At 36.2% G+C, this 27,923-nt stretch overlaps 1 protein-coding gene across 1 annotated transcript in view; it reads right to left on the bottom strand.

Annotated features, from left to right (window-relative positions):
- EYS (eyes shut homolog) overlaps positions 1 to 27,923 on the bottom strand; it is a 1,591,614-nt gene that overhangs the window by 1,023,432 nt on the left and 540,259 nt on the right. Inside the window, exon 17 of the mRNA XM_053222617.1 lies at positions 27,712 to 27,857. Within this exon, the coding sequence (XP_053078592.1) occupies positions 27,712 to 27,857 (146 nt within the window). The remainder of the gene's footprint in view (positions 1 to 27,711; positions 27,858 to 27,923) is intronic.

The raw sequence follows: 27,923 nt of genomic DNA, 5'->3' as shown, positions 1-27,923 counted from the left end.
AAATAATAGACTACCTGTGCAAATAAAATTGCTCTAGTTGCTATGCAGAAAAAGATAAATGAGCTCCAAAGTAATTAAAAAGACCAAGTCCGTACAATAGAATATCAGACTAGGCTGGTGATGGCAGATATGGTGAGACATAGTTGGTTTTGAGATATCTAGGTTATCAACCAATACAACATTGTTGTGAATTGGAAATGGTCAGGGGAGGGGCGGGGACTGAAGAGGGTGTTAGGAATATCTTTAAGATTCCTGATTGACACAATGGATGATTTTTGTGCCTTTCACTGTTTTGAGTTCAAAACTCAATAGTTTTTAACTTGTTGATACTGAGGTGATTTCCTCAGTTTCCATAGATGGAAATTGTGGATGGATATGAATGAGCAGGGTAACAGGCATAGGGTAATTAATGCCTAAAGGGACTTCAGGAATTAATAACCGGGAAGAGGTGACTGAGCCTGTAAAGGAGCAGACAGATCCAGAAAATGGCAAAGTGGAATAGAGGTAAGAACGAGGTAAAAGAAAAAAAAAATCCAGAAAGAGGGAATAGTCAAATGACCAAGTAAGATGAAGATTTAAAAATACTCAGAACTTTTTTTCAGAAGGAGGTAAATTGGTTAACATTTGGGAGAACTGTTTCATGAGAGAAATGGTGGTTGAAGCCAAAGATTGCTGGGTATCACCAGAAACTAAGACAGAGGCATGGAACAGATTCTTCCCTAGAATGTTCAGAAAGCACAGCTTTCCTGAAACCTTGTTTTCAGGTTTCTAGCTACAAGAACAATAAGGGGGAAAAAATGTCTGTTTTTTCAAATCACGCAATCTGTGGTGCTGTGACAGCAGCTCTAGGACGTTAACACAGATTTAAGATACAGTAGACCTGTCGAGGCAAATGAAAGGATTTTTGTTTCTTGCCTGTTTACATTATTTGGAACGAGAGAGACGCAAAGGTATTTTATACCAGTGCTCGAGTTCAGTTGACTGTATTATATCCCTTGTAAATCTACAGAATCTCTCATATAATGTTTTCAAGTACTCACATTATTTTTACTTTTAAACTCTGGATGCACTTGACTCTGTCACTAAGCCTCTTTCTTTGACAAACAATATTCTTCCCTTTGAAACATCTCCCTTTATTACTAATGCCTTTATAAAGAAGCCATATTATTTCATGAAAAAGTCTGTCTGTTCAGGCTGGCATAACAAAATACCACAAATTGAGGGGCTTAAACAACAGAAATTTATTTTCCCACATTTTGGAGTTTGTAAGTGTGAAATTAGGATACCAGCATGGTAGGGTTCTGGTAAAAGCTCTCTTCCAGGCTTGCAGAAGGTCACCTTTTTGCTGTGTCCTCACATGGCAGAGAAAAAGAGAGAGAGAGAGAGAGAGAGAGATCAAGCTTGCTGGTGTCTCTTATAAGGGCCCAAGTCCTTCATAAGGGCGGGGCTCTCATGACCCCCTCATAAAACTAATTATTAAATTTCTGGAAACAATTCAGTCTGTATCATTCTATTATGCCATATTTAAATGTATAGTCCAATTTCAATTCCTAATTCTACTTCATGTAGAAGTATGCTTCTAGTATAAGACATATATATTGTATATCATATATATGCAATATATTATAATATATATGAATATAAATAATATAATAAATATTACATACTTCATGTATATAAAATAGATGCATATTTATTTATATATGGAGTATGCAGTTAGGTTTGGATCTAAGTGCAGAACTGTTCATTTATTTATGTTAATAGCCTAGTCTGAATTAGCCTAGTCTGTTTTCTCGTCCAGAAAGAGTTTTTCAAATTTTAATTATTTTTCCTTGAACATTATCAGTCTTTCCAGTTTGGGGTCATAAATTTAAAATACAAGAATTAAGGAGTGCCTGGGTGGCCCAGTCGGTTAAGTGTTGGACTCTTGATTTCAGCTCGGGTCATGATCTCGCAGTTTGTGAGTTCAAGTGCATCGTAGGGCTTTGCACAGAGAGCACAGAGCCTGCTTGAGATATTCTCTCTCTCTCTCTCTCTCTCTCTCTCTCTCTATCTATCTCTCCCTTTCTCTCTGCCTCTCCTGTGCTTGTGCTCTCTCTGTCTCTCTCTCAAAATAAATAAACATGAAACATAATAAGTTGGTAGAACTAAAATTTCTTAAAAGGCATATATATATTCACAATTGGAGATTTTAAAGCCTCTTTTTCAAATTGAAAGAAACATAGGTGTTAAAATCAGTAAGAGTAGAGCAGATTTGAACAATCTATCAACCAAATCATTCCAATCGAAATTATACAGAGTATTATATCCAACAACATTACAATATACATTCCCTCCAAATGAACATATAACATCCACAAAAGTAGACATTGAGCTTGAAGATATAGCAATAAGAACTATGCAACTATGCTGAGTGGAGAAAAGCTATGAGCACAGGATGGGAAAAATATAAAAAAGAGAACACATTTTTGGAACCTATGGGAAATATTAAGTGTCTAATACATGCGCTCTCATATTAGGATTGCTAGAATAAAGCAGAAAACAGAAACATGCTGTTGAAAAATAATAAGATTATTTGTTCAAAATTTGATTAAATCTATGCAAAAATGATCCTATGAGCTCATCAAACCACTATCCAAAGAATAAACAAAAAGGAATATCACACCAAAGAAGACCATAAGGCAATTGCTGAATACTACTGATAAGAAAATATTGAAAGAATACCAATAAGAAAGACACTGCAAATAATATTTGAAATGGGATGGCAGAATAGGAAACCTTAGACTCTCCATCCTCCCATGGATACACTGATTTAACGTCCACACCTGGATCAATTCTGTGAGAAATCCAGAAACTAGTTGAAAGGTTCCTGTACCCTGGATAAGTGAAAATCTAGCTACATAAAAACTAGTAGGAAAAGAGAAGACATTCTCTTGCTGTAACACCCATTCCCAGCACCGTGCCACTCCTACAGTCAGTATATAAGAAGAGTGATGTTTCAGTTTTTCAGTTTGTTGTTGTTGTTGTTGTTGTTGGTGGTGGTGGTGGTGGTGGTGTTTTAAAGATAGGAGTGATGACTTCCAAGCTCACTACATGTCAGAGAAGATACCAAAATTCCTGAAGTTGCTTAATAATTCTAGACCTTCCATTTAACTTTTTCTTATTTTTACATGTCTACTATAATTGTCCATCTACTCATTTATATTAGTTTCCATTTCTACTAGATCTTCTAACACATTAATAATACTCTAAATTTTAATGTTCTAAAGTTTAATATCAATATCAAATATGCTGCTTGTAATTCCAGCACTTAAGGTCATTTCTGCATCTGGTTCTGTTGATTACTTTGCCTCTTGACAAACTTTTCTAATTGATCTTTTTGTGTACCTTGTCTTTTTTTTTTTTTAATTGAATAACAGACATTGGTATAGAGTGATAGAGGCCAAGTGAAATACTACTTATGACTGGATATGGGCATGCCTCCTCTTTCGTCAGGACATTAGTAGGAGCAGTTGAGTCAATCTACTTAAAAGTTGATCTTGACGTGGCTTTTGTTCTTCTACCACAAACTTCACATTTGTCTAGCACTGGGCTTCCACTGCCTCGTGCCTTATTTAGGGGTTGGTGCATTGGTGGGTGGAGGACTTTTCTCAATGACAGATACCATCATCAGCTTTTGGTTATTTCTGCATGTCTGTACCACAGGTGACTTTCTATGCACTCTTTTCCCTCCTCCATTGTATACTTGCTACTATATTTGTGGTGGGGATGGAGGTTTCTGTGTCCTGGTCTAACTTCAGATTTAGACTGTATGCCTCTTTCTAGGAATGTGTTATTATTAAATAAAAAATGTGTTATTAAAAAAAAGTGCATTTCTCTCTAGTATCAATCAACCTACAAGCCATTAAAATCACATGGGAGATTTTTAAGACTGACACCTAGGTTACAAACTTAGAGATTCTGATTAAATAATGTGAGCATGAATCCTGACATTTATATGTTTTGAATTCTTCTTGGGTATTGGAATATTGTACTAGAATTGTTGAATGCAAAGGAACAGACACCTCCTTTCTAATACCCTGCCATATAAATTTTATCCCCTATAGCAGCCCCAAATGCTGAAGTTTATTTCCTCTGTTCTACAACACCACTGCTCTCCATATGAGTCTTAACTTCTAGGCTTTAGTTTAGAAACTATCCCTAGGTAGAAAGTTGGTTTGAATGTGAAGATCATCTTCTTGAACAGGAAGAAAACAATTCATATCTCTGAATGCTCTGTAGTTCAAAGGAAAAGAGTTGCTTTGCATATTTTGCAAGGTTTACATGGGTTTACAGCAGAAGGGTAGGTCCAATCCTTATTTCTCAACTGGAACCCAGAGTTCTTTTTTTTTTTTTTAATTTTTTAGGTTTACTTATGTTTGAGAGAGAGAGAGACAGAGGGTGAGCAGGGGAGGGGCAGAGAATGAGAGACACACACAGAATCTGAAGCAGGTTCCAGGGTCTGAGCTATCAGCACAGAGGCTGATGCAGGGCTCAAACCCATGAACCATGAGATCATGATCTGAGCCCAAGTCGGATGCTTAACCAACTGAGCTACCCAGGCACCCCTTAGAGTTCTTAATACTAATCACAGGTCAATCAAAAGGGGATTTTGCCAAATGGGAGGACAAGTTCTCATGACTTCACCCATTGTCTAATGGCAAAATTATCTTTTCAGATTTATACTGGATTTATCCACTCAGGTGAATTTTTTAAAAATTTTTGTTAATGTTTATTTATTTTTGAGAGAAAGACAGAGCATGATCAGGGGAGGAACAGAGAGAGAGGGAGACACAGAATCAGAAGTAGGCTCCAGGCTCCGAGCAGTCAGCATAGAGCCCTAAGCGAGGCTCAAACCTACAAACTGTGAGATCATGACCCGAGCTGAAGTTGGATGCTTAACCGACTGAGCCACCCAGGTGGCCCCATTCATGTGAAAAATTTAAAGCTATGTTGGCACTAAAGCTTTTGAAAAGGAAACAGAAATAATTTTGGAGAAGTGCAGAAATGCTATAACTTCCAATGAACTCTTCTAAGGATGAGAAATTTGTTTGAGTTGATTTAGAGAGGTTAATAAAGTGATCTGAAGATACAGAAATATTCTAAAGACTCCATCTTTTCCACCTTAGAATGTTGGTTACTTTATCAGAATGTACTCATATGTTCAAAATCCAGTTATTGATAGTCTACCATATGCTAGGGATGTTTCTAGGTTGGGAAAAGAAACATCTCTCTGTTCTCCAGGAGCATATATTACAAGATGTGAAGATAGAAAATATAGAAATATACAGGCTAAGAATATTCAAACTATGGTAAACACTGTAACAGAAATAAGAAGATTGCATAATAGATATTAGTTTGGAGATAGGTTAATTCTATAGGAAAAACTTTCTGAGAAAGTGATATTTGAGTTAATATCTAAAGAAGTCAGTCACGTGAAATCAAATGGGAAAGCATTCTTGGCAGACAAGAAAAACAAAAGTAAGTGTTTTCTGTATAAAGAATGATTTGGAGATGTGTTTCAGGACACAAACAAGCAAAACATAAACCAACTTTAATGTAGATGGAATAGGAAGTGCAGATATTTAAAAATCCGTGTCCAAATCATATCGGTCTTTAGACCATCCTATGGAATTATCTTTTATTGTAATCATAAGGGAAAATTATTAAGGGGTTCAAGTGCAGGTGTAAAGTAATTTATTATTATACATATTTTAAACCATGTTTATTTTGCTATTATGAAAAAGGAGGGTGAGGATTCAGAAGCACAGATACCAGTTAAGATTCTAGATCTAAAGGCTCAATAATATATAATGGTAGCTTAGACTGATGTGGTTGTAATAGGGGAAATAAGTGGACTAACTGAGAAATATTTTGATGTGCAAACTAATAGGACTTTATAATGGACTGGATGTTAGTGTGAAAGAGATATTTGTATCATACATGGCACCCAGTTTTGTGGCTCAAGGCTTTTACTGAGGTGAGATAGAAATGAGACAAGATTTAAAAAAATAATAAAATGTGTGTGTGTGTGTATGTGTGTATACTTTTTATATATATAGTTTAGGTTTTAAGTAGTCAATTGAAGACATTCAGAGGTTACGATGTACCACCAGAAAATAATTCGGTTTTGCTCCTTTGTTAAATTATTTATTTTAATCTTATTTTTATCATATCACATTTAGCAAACTGCCTTGCTCTTATTATACAGTCTTTGAATGCTCCTAAAAATACATGACATCAGTCTGGCAATACCATAACATTTAATCAAATCTTTCTCACGCACATCTAGAATTTATTTATAAAGTAGGCACTTTAAGGAAACTTAGCTCTTTCTTCTTTAGAGGACCATTTAACACAATCCTTTTCTTGTTGATTAACTGCATACTAAGGTCATCAAGAAATTGTGATTGTCTCTCTTAGACTTTGGAATCTGTTTCATCCACCAAAATTGTCTGAGAGTCATTTTATGAAGTACAGATATGAAAGCGAATATCTCATCCGTTTTTTATTTCCTGTTAACATACCTATATAGGCCATGTTTCTCTATGGTTTATTATTTATTCAGCAACCTTTAAAATATTTAAAGCAATAGGATTTTCCTTCCTCAAATGAAGGAATGTTAAATATGCTCAAAAGGCTGATGGTTAGCTATAATTCCTATGCTTCTAAAGCTGTTTGCAATTTTTACTTATATTTTTCTGATATTAGATTTCTATCATTAAGTCATGCTATTAGGCCATATTTACAGTTTTACTTTATAATAAGATATTATAGTTGTATAAATTATATCTTTAAAGATTAAAATTTTGATTTTTTTCAATGACATTCTACTATATAATAAATATTTTAAATTGGCTCTACTGTACTGAGAATGTAAATGTTCCTATTTCAATAAAATCAGCAGATGGATCATATTAAAAATTAAAATAATACAATAATATAATTAAATAATATAATATATAATATAAATAATATATTTAAAGTAAATATAATATAATAATATAATTTAGAATATAACTATCATTCAATAAATGTCAATCAAATCCAGATAGTTAAGTGGAAGCATAGAAGTATCAAATAGAAGGTATGTCATACTTTATTTATGGCTTTAGTTGACTGATATCCTAGAAATTTATAATTAAGTTTACAGACTATTTTTTTAGTTTGTTTTTACCTTAAGTTTGCAGATTGAGTTATACAGTTTAGAAAATGCCATACCTGGATAACGGTTCCAAATCTTCTAAGCGACATTAGACCTCAGACAACATGTTTAAAGTTGGCCTGTCTTCTCACTCATAAGCCGAAATAATGCCTAACACAGATTATTGAAATAGCATATGATAAGGGTTTTTAAGTATGGCCCACAGGAGGAACCCTTTCCTCCTGCTTTTCACAACCTAATAGTCAGGATGCCTCAGGATATGTGAACCCAAATTCTGCCCAGCCTTCAGAACAACAGAAGTGTTTGATTGCCAACAAAATCTGAAGGCTTTCTCTTCCTTCTCTTATTTATGTTCTGTGGAGTTCTCTATAAAGGCTTCTCTGCTTGGCAGGGTTTTGTTATCTTTGAAGGCAGGAGCTGTTTTTTAGATGTCATTTGCATTATTATACTATGTAGTCTAACATTCACTTACTGAAGTGAGCTGTTTTCATCTCTGAATTTTTTGTAATCATGACATTTAAACTTCCTTTGAATTTCCAGAAATTTCCTAATCCCTGTTTGGAAATCGTATCAAATGAGATCCTACTTTTGAAAACATGCATTCAGACTAAGTGGTTTGTAATTACTTGTGTATATTTCCTGGTCTTTTATCTTCAATTAACATTTGTCACACAATGAACTTTCATTAGACAATTGCCATCATTAGATAAGCTTCACTGAAAGCATCATTAATTTTTATTCCATTTATTTAATAAAAGCCTGTGGTTAATTAAAATCCTTGTGTACATTATAGGAGTAGTCTAATATCACAGAGCATTCCAATACTCATACTATATATAAAGAAAAAATAGAATATTTCAAAAAATGTTGAAAGATTGCCTAGTTTAGAATGTGTAGATACTATCATTTTTATCTTTGTTGAATCATATTTTTAAGTTAAAAAAATCACTTTAAGTTTTTTGATGTTATAGTGGTCTCCCCTATCCATGGTGGATATATTCCAAGACCCCAGGAGATGCCTGGATAGTACCAAATCCTATAAATACAGTGTGTTTTCCTATACATATGTATTACCTATGATAAACTTAAATTTAAAGTAAGAGGTATAACTAATAATAAATGTGGTCTTTGTCTCTCAAAATATCTTATTATACTGTATTCATCCTTCTCGTGATGATGTGAGGTGACAAAATGCCTGCATGATGAGATGAAGTGAGGTGAATGACATAGTTATTACGGTGCAGCATTAGGCTACTATTGACCTGACAATGCATCAAAGAAAATGCAAGAAAAAAAGGGATGATGGTTTGCTATAAAACTGAGAGAAAAGATTGCATAAGGACTTGAGTGCTGGGTTAAGGAGTTTTGGTCTTATCCAAAAAAAAAAAAAAAAAAAGAAGAAGAATCCACTGAAGTGTTTTATATATAGAGTTATAAGATCTGAATTTTATATAAGGCCATTCTATAAAAAGAATTTATTGCTAAATTGCAAGAATGAAAGCAAGGATATTGACTGAAAACATCACTTCAGTAATTAGTCTAAGAAAGATTCAGTAACCCAGGAGAGGAGAATTGAAGGGGATTTTAAGGAATTGTGAAACTCACTTGAGGGACACTAACATCCTATACCTAAAATGTGCAGGTTTGAAAATATAGTTATATATTTTATAAATAACAAATATAAAAATATTAACATAACATGTTACAATTACAAATAGAAATATAGTAACATATTTATTCATATAACACACAAAAAAACAATATAAAATCTGAAACTCATGCCTTTATCCTTTATCTCTTCAAACAGAAAGCAAAAATGAGGGTGCTTCAGTGGCTCAGTCGGTTAGGTGTCCGATTTCAGATCAGGTCATGATCTCATAGCTTGCGAGTTTGAGCCCCACGTCAGGCTCTATCAGGTGCTTACAGCCTGGAGCCTACTTTGAATTCTGTATCTCCGTCTCCCTCTGCCTCTCCCCTGTTTATTCTCTCTCTCTCTTTCTCAAAAAAATAAATGTTAAAAAAATGATAAGGAAGAGGAATAGATGTGAGTTGATTTTCTTTTTTTTAATATTCTCAGATAGTATCTTCTAAAAATAACTAATAGAAAAGACATAGGGTGGCTCTTAGGATACTGGGGACTCATGCTCCGTATACCCCAAATAATGGAAGAACAATAAACAAGCAGGGCAAGATTTTTGTCTCAAAAATCCCATCCCAACTGATCACTGGCCTTTTGATCAAAGGAGTTTCAGGTGCTTTTAGACATAAACTACTGTGCTTATTCAGTGCTCTGTACCACAGTTAACTCAGCTCCATATTTTAATTGATGTATGTTGGGTAAGGTGGGTTGAATAGTTTTAGTAAATTTAGGGAAATGGAACTGGGACGTTTATTTTTGTTTTAATTGGACAGTTGAGTGTGATGTTCCTGATTCTAAACATTAGAGTCTATAAAGACTCTAACGCATATTTTGAGAACATACCATGGTTTGATTATTTTCCCCTAGCTTTTCCCAGAATGCTTCATACATACACAAAAATGCCCTGTTTGGTCTTGGGGCAGAAAGCATCTGCATGTCTACTTAATTGATCTTGTGTAAAGATTAGGTGGGCACGATGGCACTGAAGTTAAATGTTTTTAAGTGATCAGAATCAACACATATTTTTAGTCCTGAGATTAATATTATATTCATATAACTCCTTAGATAAAATTTAAAATAATATATTAGAGAGAAAAAAATGCTATCTTTCCTCCACTTCCTCAGAGAGGGCAAAAAGATAAAAGAACTCTTGTAAGTTGACTAAATAAAGGTATAACTACATTCACATTCTCAGAGCCAAGATTTACTCTAAAAGCAAACACCAATACAATGTCAAAAAGCTAATCACTATTTCAAAAACTCTGCACAAATGTTGCAAATATATCTTAGCTTTCTTTTACTCCTCTTTGGGGAAAGTGAGTTTTTATGAGTATAAGCATTTTCCTAAATGGAAACTTCTCCTAGAAAATTTAAATCCCAAATGTTTAAAGGCACAAAGTATCTTTCCATTATACCTCTAAAGGATAAGCAAGTCAAGTGATGACGAGCAAAGAGCTGAAAGAAAAGGGATGATTAATTTGCCAATAAAATGAGCAGCCCACCTGAAGTTTTCATCCAAGAATAGACAAAGAATTCTGGATAAGGACAGTAAATGAAGAGAGTAGAGGTATTGAGAATAGAGAATCTTGTCTTTATGGTCCTCTGAAATTTTGGTGGTGACAAAATCAAATGCATACAGTGGTCAGGTAAACAGCATAAATAAGTGCAGTTGATAACTCAGGTAAAATGGACAGTATGTGCCCTATCTCCAGGAAGCAGACACTCCTCGCAGAGAGCCTGTTGTTTCCAAAATTAAAAAAAAAATTATATATGGCCAGTGTTTCTAGGTCTTCTAAATTTTCATTAGAAGAGAAAATTAAGAGTACCATGACTTGTCCTAATTTTAAAATCCTATGTTTATAAATCATACCACTTAAACAAACAAAACTAGATTCAGCCTGTGGGTCGCATTTAGCAAGGTGCATGCATAATAATTAAACAGTGGAAAGCTGTGGTTTAAAAAGTCAAAACTCTGATCTTTTGAAGATAGAAGGAGAATGGATTGACTGGGGATGTCTCCTTGAGGACACAGGGCTTAGGACAAAGTCTGACTATAACCTGAGGAGGAAGTGGCAGAGGTCAGGCAAAAGTCTATCTCTTATGAGTTCCCTGCCTCCAGGGAGAATTACTTGGCTCTTCTGTGTTTCAAGATGAAAAGATAATATCTCATCTTTCCTCAATCCTCACCTGCTGTTGTCTCCATTGAAATGACTGTGAGAGTAAGTATAGGAAAGCTTGAGTTCTGTCAGGGTCTCATGAGAATATAAGCAGCACAAAGTCAAGGGGTTTAACCTGCCCTTTTCACTTTTCCATCACCCAGACAAGTTGACACAAGGTAGGAGCTAAGTGAAAGGACCTGGGAGGATAAGTGGCACAGGGGTGTCAATAGTCACACTTACTAAAGCGTGCCTTGATAAAGATGCTTGATAAAGATGATTAGTTCTGTGTTTCTAGTCAGATAATGCTGGTAACTATTACCAAAAGGACTTAGAGAAAAAAACACTCAAGACAAGAAAACCAGGTGAAAGAATGTCTCAGAGAGAGAGAGAGAGGATAAGGAACTAAAATAGAGCAGTGGGATTAATCACTCATTAAATGCCTTCCACCAGATGGAAGGCATTTTTCTACTGTATGCATTGGAGTTATTGGAGGTCAAGATTTCAAATCACAAATGTCTCCAAAGATCTTTGCTCTCCAATGGATTATATTTCTAATTATTTATCCGATTAAAAGCCAGAGTTAACTGGCCTGTTAATGCTTTGATGCTTTGATTTTAGAAGGCCTTTAATGTTTCTTTAAATATGGTTATATTATACATAATCACAGAACATTTCAGTTAAATAAAGACAGTGTGGGAAGGAACTCTACTGCAAATGAAAAACATTGACTTTCTGGAGCTGCTACCAACAGTCATTTAAATGGTAGGAGATTACTTCAGTCTCAAAAGTAAGCATATTGTTTCTCTTATAGGCAGTACATTTCATTTTTGATAGTTGTGGGGTTATGTTTTTGCCTGGTTTCAATAGGTGAATAGGTTCAGACCCACTTGCCAAAAGGGGTAGAACGGGTGTAAGTTCATCGTTTCTCTTTCCTTCCCTTTCTAGCCAATTAAGGAAAAGCTGATTTTCAAATAGCAATGTCTCACAGACTGATGGCAAACATTTCCATGCTTCCAAAAGTAGGAAATATGCTCCATGCCTCAGTTTTTGGGAAGCTTCATTGGATTCCTGCTCTTACGTCATAAACCTACTGTCTTAGTTTGGATTCTGCTAAAATCAGAATGTGAGATCATGACTCAATTTATTCTGTAGAGTTTCTCAGGAAGTGAGAATGAGGGAGTGGGAAGAGTGAGACCAGAGAAAAATTAAAAGTTAACAGAAGAAGCTTCATTAAAGATACTTTTGTAGAGGACATGATTGCACAATGACTAAGAAGTGAATAATATTGGGGTGCCTGGGTGGCTCAGCCGGTTAAGTGTCCAACTCTTGATCTGGGCTTGGGTCATGATCTCAGGGTTTGTGAGTTAGAGTCCTGCATTGGGCTCTGTGCTGACAGCTTGGAGCCTGCTTGGGATTCTCTGTCTCCCTCTCTCTCTGCTCCTCCCATGCCTCTCAAAATAAATAAACTTAAAAAAAAAGAAATATTGAGTGAATAATATATAACCAGGATTAGTTGCAAGAAAGGAAAGTGGTTGGGTTATTTATAAACTGTCTTCAATCTCTCATTGTTTGAAGCATACCTTGAGGGCGCTGACCTCCTGTATTTTGAGTTAGCATGCATGGAGGCTAACCTGGCTCCATGGTATAGGAAAAGACTCTAGAGATGGAACAGACATTCAACAAGCACTTGACATGGGGAACTGTCATGATGAGGTGAACTGAGAGCACTCAGAACTACCCCCTTCAAATGCAGTTGAAATCAGAGGCTGGCCAAAAGGGGGGTGACCTGGGGACCAGATGTATTTGGTAAGTTTACCTCAGAAAGTATTTCAAGGCCTGTTTTCTGGAAATACACTCGTAGACCTGCTACACTCTATGTGCATTTGGTCTTTATCGTTCAGTTGACTTTAAACCTATAAGAAGTGAAACCTGTAAATCTTACTTGGAGTTGCTCTTCACACCTAACTCTTCTCTCAGTTTGTACCAAAGTCTCTGTTTATGATGGAGAGATTGTTAGAATTACAATATTCTTACTTCAGGACACAGGTTACAGGTATATTCTTCAAAATGGCTTTATCAGAAAGCCCTGTATTTTAGAAGTTATTGAACCCTCATGGGGCGCCTGGGTGGCTCAGTTGGTTAAGCGGCCGACCTCGGCTCAGGTCATGATCTCGCGGTCTGTGAGTTCGAGCCCTGCGTCGGGCTCTGTGCTGATGGCTCAGAGCCTGGAGCCTGTTTCAGATTCTGTGTCTCCCTCTCTCTGACCCTCCCCCATTCATGCTCTGTCTCTCTCTGTCTCAAAAATAAATAAACGTTAAAAAAAATTAAAAAAAAAGAAGTTATTGAACCTTCATGAATAAAACTCATAATTTGATCCACTCTTCTTTTGGGAGCTTATACATGATTAGAACGTGGGAAGAAGGAAAACTTAAGAAACAAAACCACCTCAGTACCTAACACTTTGAATTGTCCTATAATTATTATTTTGGGTACTCAAAGGTCTTGAGCATCATTCTGATTAATAATTTGCTTGCATAATAAAGTATTTTTTAATGATAGAATATAAAATATATTTTAATAACTTATCTATAGAATTTCTCTAGGCCCAATTACTCTGTAAAATATCTGATGGACACATTTACGACATATAAATAGTGTTGCCCTAGAAAACTAAATACAAGTGGATAATGACCTATAAATATCTGATAATTGATACACTTTTATGAGGCAGTACATCATCTCAACCATTATTTTTAGCATCTTATTTTGTAGGATATAAAATATTAACTGCCTCAAGATTGTTATATATTATATAAAGAATCATCAAAGATAAGGTCACTTGGCTTAATTTGCCATTGGTTTCCTTTTAGAAAGATTTATTATGAGTTAATGAGTAATAGAAAAGGTCTAAATTTTACATCTCAGGTCACTTTTGGATTTATCTCATATAACTATTTTACTTAGTAATATTAAATCAAATTATATTGCCCCGAATTTAGAATTGGTGTTCTGGTGTTATGGATTCACGTATATATGCTTTTAATTCAGAATGAGCCGGATATGCACAGTTTTCTTTTTCAGCATACAGGCAGTAAAATCTTCTCTGAATGGTTTGCCACAGTACCAATAAATCAACATTATAAAAGTGAGAATTTTATCTCCTATTTAAAAAAGTTTATTTTAATGGCATTACGGAAAGTAAATGAAAAGTGAAAACACTTAAAAATCTATAATCACTGAGCAGTTATGTGCATTAACACATAAAAAAGTTAAAATCAAATCCAATTAAGAAATCAAATTACTTCTGGTGTATAATGGTGTGTGTGTGTGTGTGTGTGTGTGTGTGTGTCTATATATATATATATATATATATATATATATATATATATATATATATATATTTGAATGCTTTTAATGTCCTAGGCACCTTTCTAGGCAATGAGATACAAAGGTGAACAAAAGACAGCAAAAATCCTGCTATTGAAGATATTCAATTCTAGTCAGAAGAGATAATTTAATAACTAAGTGATATAATTATTAGACAGTGATAATTGATTGCTATGGAGGAACAAAAGAAGTAGGTAGATAGAGGAAAATAGTATTATTTTTATGTAATGTAGATAGGCCTATAAGAGGAACTCACGTTTGAGACCTGATGAAATGAAGGAGAAAAACTATGCTCATGTCTGAGGGACATGATTTGTACCCAGACAGAATAGTAGGTTAACTGGGGGAGTGAGGGAGAATGTAGTAGGAAATGAAATCAGAGAGGGAGCCAGGGACCACCCTGATACCTCATATAGGGTTTACAGGCCAAAGCAAAGAGTATGTGCCACCTACAAAGTATTATAAGAAGCACTGGAGGATTTTAGCCTGGGAGTAAAGTGATTATATGTATATTTAATGATCACTCGGGGTGCTGGCTGAGGGATATATTTTAATGCAAAAAGAGTGAAAGACAAAAACAAGTTAAGATATTATAGTCTAAGCAAGAGATGATGCTAGCTTGGATGAGAGTGATTGTAATACAGATTGTAAGACCTAGTTGAATTAAAATATATTTTGAAGATCAGCCAAGATGTGCTGATGGACTTCATGGTGAAGTATAAACAGTCAAGAATAACTCCATGATTTTGGCCTGAGAAATTGGTGAACAATGATGCCATTCACTGAGGTGGAAAATACTGGTGCAGAGCAGAGATAAATCCTTAGAACTGGGAAATCAATTTGAGATGTTTTATGAACATCCAAGTGGAAATGTTCAGTCGTTATTTGAATATAAGAGTTGGGAGTTCAGGAGAGAAGCCAGAACTCATGGAACAAATTCAGTAATTTTCAATATATGTATGGTATTTAAACAAACAAAAACATGGATGAAATCACTTACCAAATATATCTAATGAAGGGAGAGCAAAAATGAAATTTTAAACAGTTATAGGATCCACCAAAGGAAACAATGAAAACATTAGTGATGGCAGAAACATGTAGTCCAAAATTAGAAAGTGTTTTTGTAAAAAGAATGGATAAAATGCTACTGATAATATGACTAACATGAGGAAAAATAATGTGTATTTGAATCTTACAATATGGGGCTAATTTGTACCTACAACAAGAAGAGTTTGATTTTAGTATTAGGATTAAAAGCATTATTAGGGAATGGGCTTGAAAAAGAAAGAGAAGTGAGGAAATAGACATTCAATATAGACAACAGATTTGATAATACTGTTTTAAAAAGAGAGAAATGAGGGATGCCTCGGTGCTCATTTGGTTAAGCGTTGACTTTGGCTCAGGTCTTGACGTCATGGTTCTTAGGTTCGAGGCCTGCTTCAGGCTCTGTGCTGATAGTGCAGAGTCTGCTTCAGATCCTGTCTTTTTCTCTCTCTGGCACTCCTCTGACCTCATGCTCTTTCTATCTCTCTCAAAAATAAATAAACATTGGAGAGGAGAGAATAAGATGGTGGCTTAGGAGGATGCTGGGCTCACCTGGTCCTGCTGATTGCTTAGATTCCACCCACATCTGCCTAAGTCACCCAGAAAACTGCCAGAAGATTAGCAGAACAGACTCTCCGAAGCCAGCATAGACAAGGGCCACGGAAGAGGGTAGAAAGGGCGGAGAGGTGGTGCATGCTACACGGACTGGCGGGAAGGAGCTGGGGAAGTGGAGGGGCAGCGCTGCAGGCAAGGCAGAGCCCCCAAAGTCTGGCATGCAAAAGTGGAGGAGCCAGAATCCGTGAGTTCTGACAGCCAGTGGGACTTAACATTTGGAATGTTAAAACTCAACAGCTCTGCTCTCAGAGAGTGGGGAGGGCAAGAGGACGCCAGGAGGGAGAGTTGTTGAGCCCTGGAGGACAGAGCTCAACTCCACAGCAGGGGAACAAAGGCACTGGCAAGTGCCATTTCTCTCTCCCATCCCCCAGCCGAAATTCCAAAGGGAACCAGTTCTCCTTACCAAACTTGCCTGCACCACGCAAATGCTCAAAGCTGTGCTTCTGTGGATCCACCCCTCTGATGGGCCTGCCTCCCTCCTGGTGCTGCAGGGCCCCTCCCTCAGGGGACCACCTAAGGCAAAGCTACCTCGGCCTGCCCCTCCTGCCCCTGTGCACCTTGATCCACCCCAGCTAATTCGCCCTTGGCCAGATCCCATCAAAGCAGCACCACAAGCCTGGAAGTGTGCAAGTAGACCAGACAGGGACCACACCACTCCACAGTGAGTTCTGCCTCTGCAAGAGGGGAAATAAGGTACACACCAGCCTGACTGCGGCCCCAGCAGTGGGGGCAGACATTTGGTCTGACTGCAGCCCTGCCCACCAACACAAGTTACTCCAGACAGCACAGGGGAAGTGCCCTCCAGGTTGAGGCTACTGCAGGGACTACCCAAAATGAAGAAATGGAAAATTATCTTCAGAAGAAACTCCAGGAAGTAGCAACAGCTAACGAATTGATCAAAACCAATTTAAGCAATATAATGGAACAAGAATTTAGAATAATAGTCATAAAATTAATCGCTGGGCTTGAAAAAGGTATAGAGGACAGCAGACAATCTATTGCTACAGATATCAAGGGACTAAGAAATAGTCATGAGAAGCTAAAAAATGCTATAAATGAGGTGCAAAATGAGGAGCTAAAAATGCTACAAATGAGGTGCAAAATAAAATGGAGGCATCTACAGTGCAGATTGAAGAGGCAAAAGAGAGAATAGGTGAATTAGAAGATAAAATTATGGAAAAAGAGGAAGCTGGAAACAGAGAGAGAAAAAAATCCAGGAGTACTAGGGGAGAATTAGAGAACTAAGTGATGCAATCAAACAGAACAATATCTGTATCACCAGAATGCCAGAAGAAGAAGAGAGAGAGAAAGGAGCTGAAGGTGTACTTGAACAAATCATAGCTGAGAACTTCCCCAGGATCTGGGGAAAGAAATAGGCGTTGAAATCCAAGAGGCAAAGAGAACTCCCTTCAGACGTAACTTGAATCGATCTTCTGCACAACATATCACAGTGAAACTGGCAAAACACAAGGATAAAGAGAGAATTTTGAAACAGGTAGGGATAAATGGGCCTTAACATACAAAGGTAGACACAAAAGTGTAGTAGCAGACCTATCTACTGAAACTTGGCAGGCCAGAAAGGAGTGGCAGGAAATCTTCAATGTGATTGATGAACAGAAAAAATATGCAGCCGAGAACCCTTTATCCAGCAAGTCTGTCATTCAGAATACAAGGAGAGATAAAGGTCTTCCCAAACAAAAACTGAAGGAATTCATCACCGCTAAACCAGCCCTACCAGAGATCCTAAGGGGGATTCTGTGAGTGAAATGTTGCAAGGACCACAAAATACCAGAGACACCACTACAAGCATGAAACTTACAGATATCACAATGACTCTAAACCCATATCTTTCTATAATAACACTGAATGTAAATGGACTCAATGTTCCAACCAAAAGACGTAGGGTATCAGAATGGATAAAAAACCAAGACCCATCTATTTGCTATCTACAAGATACTCATTTTAGACCTGAGGACACTTAGGATTGAAAGTGAGGGGATGGAGAACTATCTATCATGCTAGTGAAAGTCAAAAGAAAGCTGGAGTAGCCATACTTATATCAGACAAACTAGACTTTAAATTAAAGGGTAACAAGAGATGAAGAAGGGCATTATATAATAATTACAGGGTCAATCCATCAGGAAGAGCTAACAATTATAAATGTCTATGCGCTGAATATGGGTTCCCCCGAATATATAAAACAATTACTCACAAACATAAGCAACCTTATTGATAAGAATATGGTAATTACAGGAGACTGTAATACCCCTCTCACAACAATGGACAGATCATCTAGACATAGGATCAATAAAGAAATAAGGGCCCTGAATGATACATTGGATCAGATGGACTTGACAGATATATTTAGAGCTCTGCATCCCAAAGCAACAGAATAGACTTTCTTCTCGAGTGCACATGGAACCTTCTCCAAGATAGATCACATAGTGGGTCACAAAAAAGCCCTTCATAAGTATAACAGAATTGAGATCATACCATGCACACTTTCAGACCACAATGCTATGAAAATTGAAATCAACCACAGGAAAAAGTCTGGAAAACTTCGAAAAGCATGGAGGTTAAAGAACACCCTACTAAAGAATGAATGGGTCAACCAGGCAATTAGAGAAGAAATTTAAAAATATATGGAAAGAAATGAAAATGAAAACACAACCATCCAAATGCTTTGGGATGCAGGGAAGGCAGTCCTGAGAGGAAAATACATTGCAATCCAGGCCTATCTCAAGAAACAAGAAAAATCCCAAATACAAAATCTAACAGCACATCTAAAGGAAATAGAAGCAGAACACCAAAGACACCCCAAACCCAGCAGAAGAAGAGAAATAATAAAGATCAGAGCAGAAATAATATAGAATCTAAAAAAAAAACAGTGGAGGATATCAATGAAACCAAGAGTTGGTTTTATGAAAAAATAAAATTAAGAAACCTCTAGCCAGGCTTCTCAAAAAGAAAAGGGAGAGGACCCAAATAGATAAAATCATGAATGAAAATGGAATTATTACAACCAATCCCTCAGAAATACAAGCAATCATCAAGGAAAACTATGAAAAATTATATGCCAACCAACTGGACAACCTGGAAGAAATGGACAAATTCCTAAGCACAAAAGTATGGCCAATTAAACTTTGGCAAAGCAGGAAAGAATATCCAATGAAAAAAGACAGCCTCTTTAACAAATGGTGCTGGGAGAACTGGAAAGCAACATGCAGAAGAATGAAACTAGACCACTTTCTCACACCATTCACAAAAATAAACTCAAAATGGATAAAGGACCTGAATGTAAGACAGGAAACCATCAAAACCCTAGAGGAGAAAGCAGGAAAAGACCTCTCTGACCTCAGCCGCAGCAATTTCTTATTTGACACATCTCCAAAGGCAAGGGAATTAAAAGCAAAAATGAACTATTGGGACCTCATGAAGATAAAAAGCTTCTGCACAGCAAAGGAAACAATCAACAAAACTAAAAGGCAACCAACGGAATGGGAAAAGATATTTGCAAATGACATATCGGACAAAGGGCTAGTATCCAAAATCTATAAAGAGCTCACCAAACTCCACACCCAAAAAACAAGTAATCCAGTGAAGAAATGGGTAGAAAACATGAATAGACACTTTTGTAAAGAAGACATCCGGATGGCCAACAGGCACATGAAAAGATGCCCAATGTCACCCCTCATCCGGGAAATACAAATCAAAACCACACTCAGATATCACCTCACGCCGGTCAGAGTGGCTAAAATGAAGAAAACAGGAGACTATAGAATGCTGGAGAGGATGTAGAGAAATGGGAACCCTCTTGCACTGTTGGTGGGAATGCAAATTGGTGCAGCCACTCTGGAAAACAGTATGGAAGTTCCTCAAAAAATTAAAAATAGATCTACCCTATGACCCAGCAATAGCACTGCTTGGAATTTACCCAAGGGATACAGGAGTACTGACGCATAGGGGCACTTGTACCCCAATGTTTATAGCAGCACTCTCAACAATAGCCAAATTATGGAAAGAGCCTAAATGTCCATCGACTGATGAATGGATAAAGAAATTGTGGTCTATATACACAATGGAATACTATGTGGCAATGAGAAAGAATGAAATCTGGCCTTTTGTAGCAACATGGATGGAACTGGAGAGTGTTATGCCTAATGAAGTAAGTCATACAGAGAAAGACAGATACCATGTTTTCACTCTTATGTGGATCCTGAGAAACCTAACACAAGAACATGGGGGAGGGGAAGGGAAAAGAAAAAAAAGAAAGAGAGGGAGGGATACAAACCATAAAAGACTCTTAAAAACTGAAAATAAACTGAGGGTTGATGGGAGGTGGGAGGAGGGGAAAGTGGGTGATGGGCATTGAGGAGGTCACCTGTTGGGATGAGCACTGGTTGCTGTATGGAAACCAATATGACAATAAATTTCATATTTAAAAAAAAGCTGATGAAGAGCAAAAAAAAAAAGCAAACAAAAAAAAACTTGTTGAGATGAGACCACTTCTTCAAAAATTTTGGCATATTATTAATAAAAATAAATTTTTGCTAAAAAATAAACATTTAAAAAGAGAGAAATCAGTATTAGTTTAACAGAGATATAAAAGATGAGAAAGAGGTAAATATTAACATTTACATGCTAGTAATAGTGACAGTATGGAGGGAATAATTTATGTTACAGATAGTAATTGCAGGATGAATATCCTTTAATAGTAAGTGATAAAGGACAGAATCAAATTGCCAGGGGAAGGGTTAATTTTGGACAGGAATGGAGAAAAATGGAAAAATATAGTGTATGAGTGAAAATTCACACAGAATGGCAGTTTGTGAGTTGGAGCCCCATGTCTTGCTCTGTGCTGACAGCTCAGAGCCTGGAGCCTGCTTCAGATTCTTTGTCTCCCTCTCTCTGCCTTGCTCACACTCTGTCACTCTCTCTGTCTCTCAAAAATAAATAAACATCAAAAAAAATCTTTTCTGATCACTTGTATTTTATCAGGAATATGAGACAGAGTTATAAGTTGAAATTTAAGTAGAGGAAGGGTGATGGGTATTTAAAAAGAGAAGAGAGAACTAGAAATAATAGGTAGGATACTGGGAAACTGAATTGATTAGAGATAAGGCACATTGTCATGCTACACCCAAGGCTTCCTTAAGGTCCACACTTTAGAAGGGAAGAACACTAAGTGTGTGTGTGTGTTTCTCCTGGCCTATACAATCCATGTGAGTGAAAAATATATGGAAACTTGGGATTAACATCAGAGGTGAGGTTTTTTAATGTGAGTATTATGGAATGGGAGAGAGGTAGGATAATGGAAGTAAGTGAAGCAGTGATTATAACTGTGAGCCATAGAATTTAGACTGGGACAGGGGAGATTAGGACTTGGTGGAGGAAGTGGCAAACATGGTCTGGAAGTGGTCTTAATGAGCAAGAATTCTTGAAAGACTCGTGAGTTTCCCACTTCTTCAGCTAGGCTATGCCAACCTCTTATCCAATACTTTGCTCCTTTCCTCCAATGACTTCTGTCCTCTTTTTTTTTTTTAATGTTTATTTATTTATTTTATTATTTAAAAAAAAAATTTAATGTTTATTTATTTTTGAGACAGAGAGATACAGAGCATGAACGGGGGAGGGTCAGAGAGAGGGAGACACAGAATCTGAAACAGGCTCCAGGCTCTGAGTGGTCAGCACAGAGCCCGACGCGGGGCTCGAACTCACGGACTGCGAGATCATGACCTGAGCTGAAGTGGGACACTTAACCGACTGAGCCACCCAGGCGCCCCAATGTTTATTTATTTTTGAGAGACAGAGAGAGACAGGGTTCTGAGCTGTCAGCACAGAGCCCGAGGTGGTGTTCGAACTCATGAGCCCCGAAATCATTACCTGAGCCAAAGTCTGACGCTCAACTGACTGAACCACCCAGGAGTCCTATTCTGTCCTCTTTTTGTACCACTTTGCCTTGTGCTAGAGACCTTATTGGTCTGTTTATTTTCCCAAAGTTCCACTAACACACAATTTTTACATTATATATTCACTAGAGATTTGAAGTAATAATTTTAAGCAATTAGGAAAAAAAAAGTTGACTATTAAACATTGTTCTCCTAAAAATGTGTTGGCTGTTTCTAACAAACAGACCTATCTAACTGGCTCTAAGATTCTGGCTTATCAAAATCGCGTCATCTTTCCCTGCTAATAATCCCTATCTGTATCTCCATTTTCTTTACCTGCCTTTCCAGGAAAGCCAGTGAAAGGGAAAATCCCATCAGTAATGACATTTCATATTTTTTCAATAAAATATGTGGTATTTATGTTCACACACAGTACAAAAGTCCCCAGTTGAGCACTTTTCATTCACTCAGAATATTCAATTAACATTTTACTGGTTCTCTCTGAGATATTAGCTGATACTCAGGGAGTATCTGATTTTAAAAACACATAAACACACACACCTCTAAATAAAGAGATACATGGAAAAAAAGAAAACATACACAGAGGAAAAAAATGAAATTTGCAAGTTAAGATAATGCAAAGGATAAAATAATTGAAACCCTATACATACTATTATAGAGAAAAGAGAATACTTCTTAGCAACAAAAATTACAGGATGACCTAAAAACATTAGACGAGAAGAAAGCTTTTGGAAATTAAAAGTGAGAGGCAAATGATTTTAACAATATAATAAAGGCATTGGAAAATATGTCTATCAAAATCAGTAAAAATAAAATGAAAATAAAAAAGGAAAACTGATATAGTAATATTAATAATAATATTAATTCCTAATAAGATTTTAGATATAACCATTTTGGGAGAAAGTAGTGGGAAAAACATGTATAAATTGGTGAATAGAAATGGTGATAACACAGCAAAATCTTTATTTTCTATAGGAAAAACTATTTAGATAATGTAAAAAATTGGAAAAAATACAGAAATAGTAGTATAAATATACTATATAGAAATATGCAAGTAAGGCTGCCTGGGTGGCTCAGTTGGTTTAGATTCTGGCTCTTGATTTTGGCCCAGGTCATGGTTTCACGGTTCATGATCAAGCCCCTAGTTGGGCTCTGTTCACGGTTCATGATCAAGCCCCTAGTTGGGCTCTGAGCTGACAGCATGGAGACAGATTAGGATTCTCTCTTCCTCTCTCTCTGTCCCTCCCTCACTTGCATGTGTGTGCTCTCTCACTCTCTCAAAATAAATAAATAAAGTAAAAAAAAGGACATATGAAAGTAAAAATCATAAGAAATATTTTAAGATAAAAATAATCTTTTAATGTTTATTTTTGAGAGTGAGATAGAGTGGGAGCAGAGAAGGGGCAGAGAGAGAGGGAGACATAATATGAAGCAGGCTTCAGGTTCTGGGCTGTCAGCACGGAACCCACGTGGGGCTCAAACTCACGAACCCCCCGAGATCATGACCTGATCTGAGGTCGACGCTTAAGTGACTGAGCCACCCAGGTGTCCCAAAACCAGAAGAAATATTTTAAAATACTGAAAGAAGTTGCTTCTGAGCACAGGTTTGTTATATTTTCTATATTTGCCCTAAAATATCATCGCCCCACTCCTCACCCTACTTTAGGTTAAATCATTGCTAAGACAGGGTTCACATTACACACAGGTATGGAAATGAAAGCATTCTGAGAAATATGCAAATCTTTGAAAATTTAAAATTAGATTAGTCCTTGTGCAGTTCCTATTTTTTTTCCTAGTTCTCAGACACTAGCTAGACTGCCAACTACAACTAAAATTTTAAGTGTTTCTCTTACTTGATTTGTGATGTGATAATGATTTTTTAAATATAATTTTATATATACACACTATGAATATTCTAATATCCTCTTGAAATATAAAAACTTCTTTGTTGTTTTAACCTCTTCCCTTAATGGTCCAGTTATATAAAAATATAAAAACCTGTTATTAGAGAAATATTCTCATCTTTATAGGTTATTAAGTGTACTTTTGGTTCTTGATGTCTTACTCTCTCTCAATCTACCACTTTATCTATACAATATGGATGTGTGTACCAAATGGTATGTCAATCTTATGTAAAATCAGTCTTTCCATGGCCTTCCCTAACTGCTGTGTTTAAATTTGCCTCCACAACTCCTAACCTTATTCCAGTCCCATGTAATCATTTTCCTACACAATCTTTCACCATAGCAATTAACATCATTTGGGGTATATCAGGTTATAATCTCTTTCAGATATATCTATATTAGGGAGAGAGTAAATACGAATGATTTCTTTTTATGGTCATAGCTATCTAGTAGAAGTCTGAGAATTTAATCCTCCCACCCTTCCAGGAAGCCATGTAGCAAGCTGCCAGTCTCTGATACACCTGGCCTGAAATGACAGCTAAATCATCTCAGAAATGACTGTGCCTAACAGAGACACTTGGACTACCCCCAATTACTCCATAGTAAATTCATCTGAGGGCTCGTACTAATCCATCGAGCCAGGTATGAAAATCCACTTTTACAATGGCAAGTAAGCTGGGTATTTGTAACTTTCCAATAAATCTTGAAATTAAGAAGAAAGCTCATTTCTTTTCATATGAGAAGCCTACAATAATTAACCCCAACACAAGCATAATTTCCTGAGTTTGACATTTAAATTTTCCTTGGAAAAGAGGCCAAACAAATTCAGATTTAGAGATTGAATGGAAGCCCAAGGAATCATAAGTGGCCTTCCCACTAACCAATTACGTGGTGTATGCCTTGTTGATGTACATTTATGAGAGCATCATTCCAGGACAGCTTGAGTCCCCAAAGTAAAAGTAAATAAAAAGTGTTTCAGAACCCAATGAATCAGTGAGAGGGAGTTAAAGAATTTTTCTTCAAAGATAGAAAGGGAACATAGTTTGATTAATCAATGATTAGTTGAGTGGTAACCTTAATATTTGTATATTATTAATATTCATCTATTCATTAATATTTTGAGCATGCATAATATGCTACATATAGGCATGTCTCACCATCTCTACTATGATCTAATCTATCACTTAAACTACAGCTGACCCTTGAACAGCATGGTTTTAAAATGCATGGGTCCACTTATGCATGGATATTAAAAAAAGTACAGTATTATAAGTGTATTTTCTTTTTGATTTTCTTGATAATTTTCTTTTCTCTAGCTTACTTTATTGTAAAAATACAGTATATAATGCATGTGATACACAAAATGCATGTTAACCAACAGTTTATGTTATTGGTAAGAATTCCAGTCAACCGTAGGCTATTAGTAATGTTTTGGGAGAGTCAAAAATTATACATGGATTTTTGACTACATGGGGGTTGGTGCCCCTAACCCTTGTTCAAGGTCAACTGTAATTCCAAAGCCTTCTGATTTGTCTCTCTGCTTCTATTGAAACTCTGCAGTCTATTGTCCACATAGGAGTCAGAGTTATTTTTTAAGTATGTGAGAAAAAATTTTATTTTAAATCTCTCTCCCTCCTCAAGCTACTGTCCCATTTCTTGCTTCCATCTTAAAAAGTGCAAACCTTCCTTTAATAAATTTTGTATTTTCACTCTCAGCAATCTAATTTTCTCACATTATCTCTTAAATCCACTTCAAATAGACTTTTGCACCCTCCACTCCAACCAAACTGCTTCCTTGATAATGTCACCAATGACATTTCCACTGCTTCTCCAATGCTCAGTACTTAGTCCTTATTTTATGTGACCTAATAGTAACATTCAACAATGTTGATCATTTTCTCTACTTGAAAGAATTTACATGGCTTTCTGCACTTCGTCTTCCTTTGCTTTTCTTCCTGTATCTTTGACTTCTCTTTTCAATTTCCTGTATTGATTCTTCTTCCTCTCATGGACTACTAAATATTACAGTGCTCCTGGGCTCAGTCCTTAGTCCTCTTCTCTCATTCACTTTTGTGTGATCTTATCTACTATTATAGTTGTATCTGAAGACTCTCACAATTTATGTTTTCATTCTAGACTATCTCATACAGGTGACTGTGTACTCAACTTCTCCACTGTGGTGTCTAATTGGCAAATCAATCTTATTGTGTTGTTTTTTTTTTTGTTTGTTTGTTTGTTTGGTTTTTTGGAGAGAGAAAGAGCACACATGCATGAGCAGGGAAAGGGGCAGGTGGGGGGAGAGAGGGAGAGAGGGAGAGGGAGAGGGAGAGGGAGAGAGAGAGAGAGAGAGAGAGAGAGAGAGAGAGAGAGAGAGAGAGAATCTCAAGCAGTCTCCACTCCCTGTGTGGACCCTATACAGGGCTTGATCTCAAGACCCTGGGATCATCACCTGAGCCAAAATCAAGAGTGGGATGCTCAACCCGCTGAGCCACCCAGGTGCCCCCAATATTAAATTTTGAAACAACACTGAGCACATCAGCTTTCAATAAAAATAGAGAGGTTGTGAAAAAAATGCTAAACCTTCAAATTTTACAATGAATTTAAAATATCAGAACAATGTGTTACATCAATAATTTTACAAAATGTTTCTCACTCACATTGAACTCAGTGTGTCAATTCTTATTTTAACACTGTTACAAGCAGTAAGCAGCAGAAAACAATGGCATGGCAAATGATATTGCTGGGTGGTATCTATGGTCCCAAATAAAAATTCTAATAATTTGGGATTTGATGAGTGACATGGCATTTAGAAAGGATCCTATTTTATAGTCAAAATTTAATGCCTCTTCCTTATGTAATAAAATCTGTAGATATGAATTTAAGCCTTTTTTTTTAATTTAAGCAGAAACTTCTGTGCATATAACAATTGTTACCAATGTAACGTTCTCTGACGCCATCAGGATTCCTTAGGAAAGTACCTGTGTATTCTTTGCTCATGTCACTTAACTTTTTCTTGCCTTTTGATCACTTATCCAATAGAAATACCTCTAATTTTTTTATCAGTTTGCTTTCCAATCTTATTTCTATTTTTCTAGTGTATTTTATGCCTGAGAGAATAGAATGTAATATTAGATACACTTAATTAGTTTCCCTCAGGAAAGGAACCCAAGAGATCCCAGTGGTATAAAAATCAGACATTAATAAATTGGAACTTGAGATTTCAATACGTTTTTTCTGGATTCACATAATTAATATTGGTAATAAAAATAATATAGCTTTTTGTATTTCATAAACTTTCTCAGCCAAAGTTTAGAAGGCTAATATGTTTTTCTTTCCTTAGTTCCTTGATGACTGTTGTCTTTATATTTGGATAGCATTTGTGTTGTGGAATAATTGATATTAAGACAAATCATATTTTTCTGCTAGAAGGTTAAGTTCACCATGGTTCCTTGATTTCTGGCATATAAGTATATTTAAAAGAGCTAACCTTACTATATTTTTAGATGACATTTGTGTAATTGATATGATAGTATTATTTCTTAGTTTATTCATACACTGATACTTCTCTGTATTATAAAAATAGAAATATAATTCAGATACATCTCAATTCAAAAATCATAAATGTGTAAAATACCTTGAAATATTATTCATATATTTCTTAGTTGTTAGCAAATGATACACTAAAAAGCATAATTTTTTGTTTTTACTGATTTCTTTTACTAAAGTCTCTTACACTTCCTGTGCTACCTGCATGTGTCAGGTTGATTCAGGTTTTGGAGAATAAATATAAGATTGCCAATTTTTTACAGATAGCCATATGTTGATACAGACAGGGCAGATAGAGGTTTACCTGTATAACCAGGAGCACAGAGGCAGTTGTATCCACCAGTTCTGCTGACACAATCTTCTCCATCTAGACAAGGTGAGATTTCACATTCATTCATATCCAATTCACAGAGAGATCCATGGTAACCTGGCTCACAAATGCACATAATTCTAGAGAAAAGCAGGAAAATGAGAAGTTGTATGTAATAAGAAAAAGCATTTCATATATACATAATG

Source organism: Acinonyx jubatus, chromosome B2 (genome assembly GCF_027475565.1).
Source record: "Acinonyx jubatus isolate Ajub_Pintada_27869175 chromosome B2, VMU_Ajub_asm_v1.0, whole genome shotgun sequence".
NCBI lineage: Eukaryota > Metazoa > Chordata > Mammalia > Carnivora > Felidae > Acinonyx > Acinonyx jubatus.
This window is presented reverse-complemented; position numbering and strand designations above follow the sequence as displayed.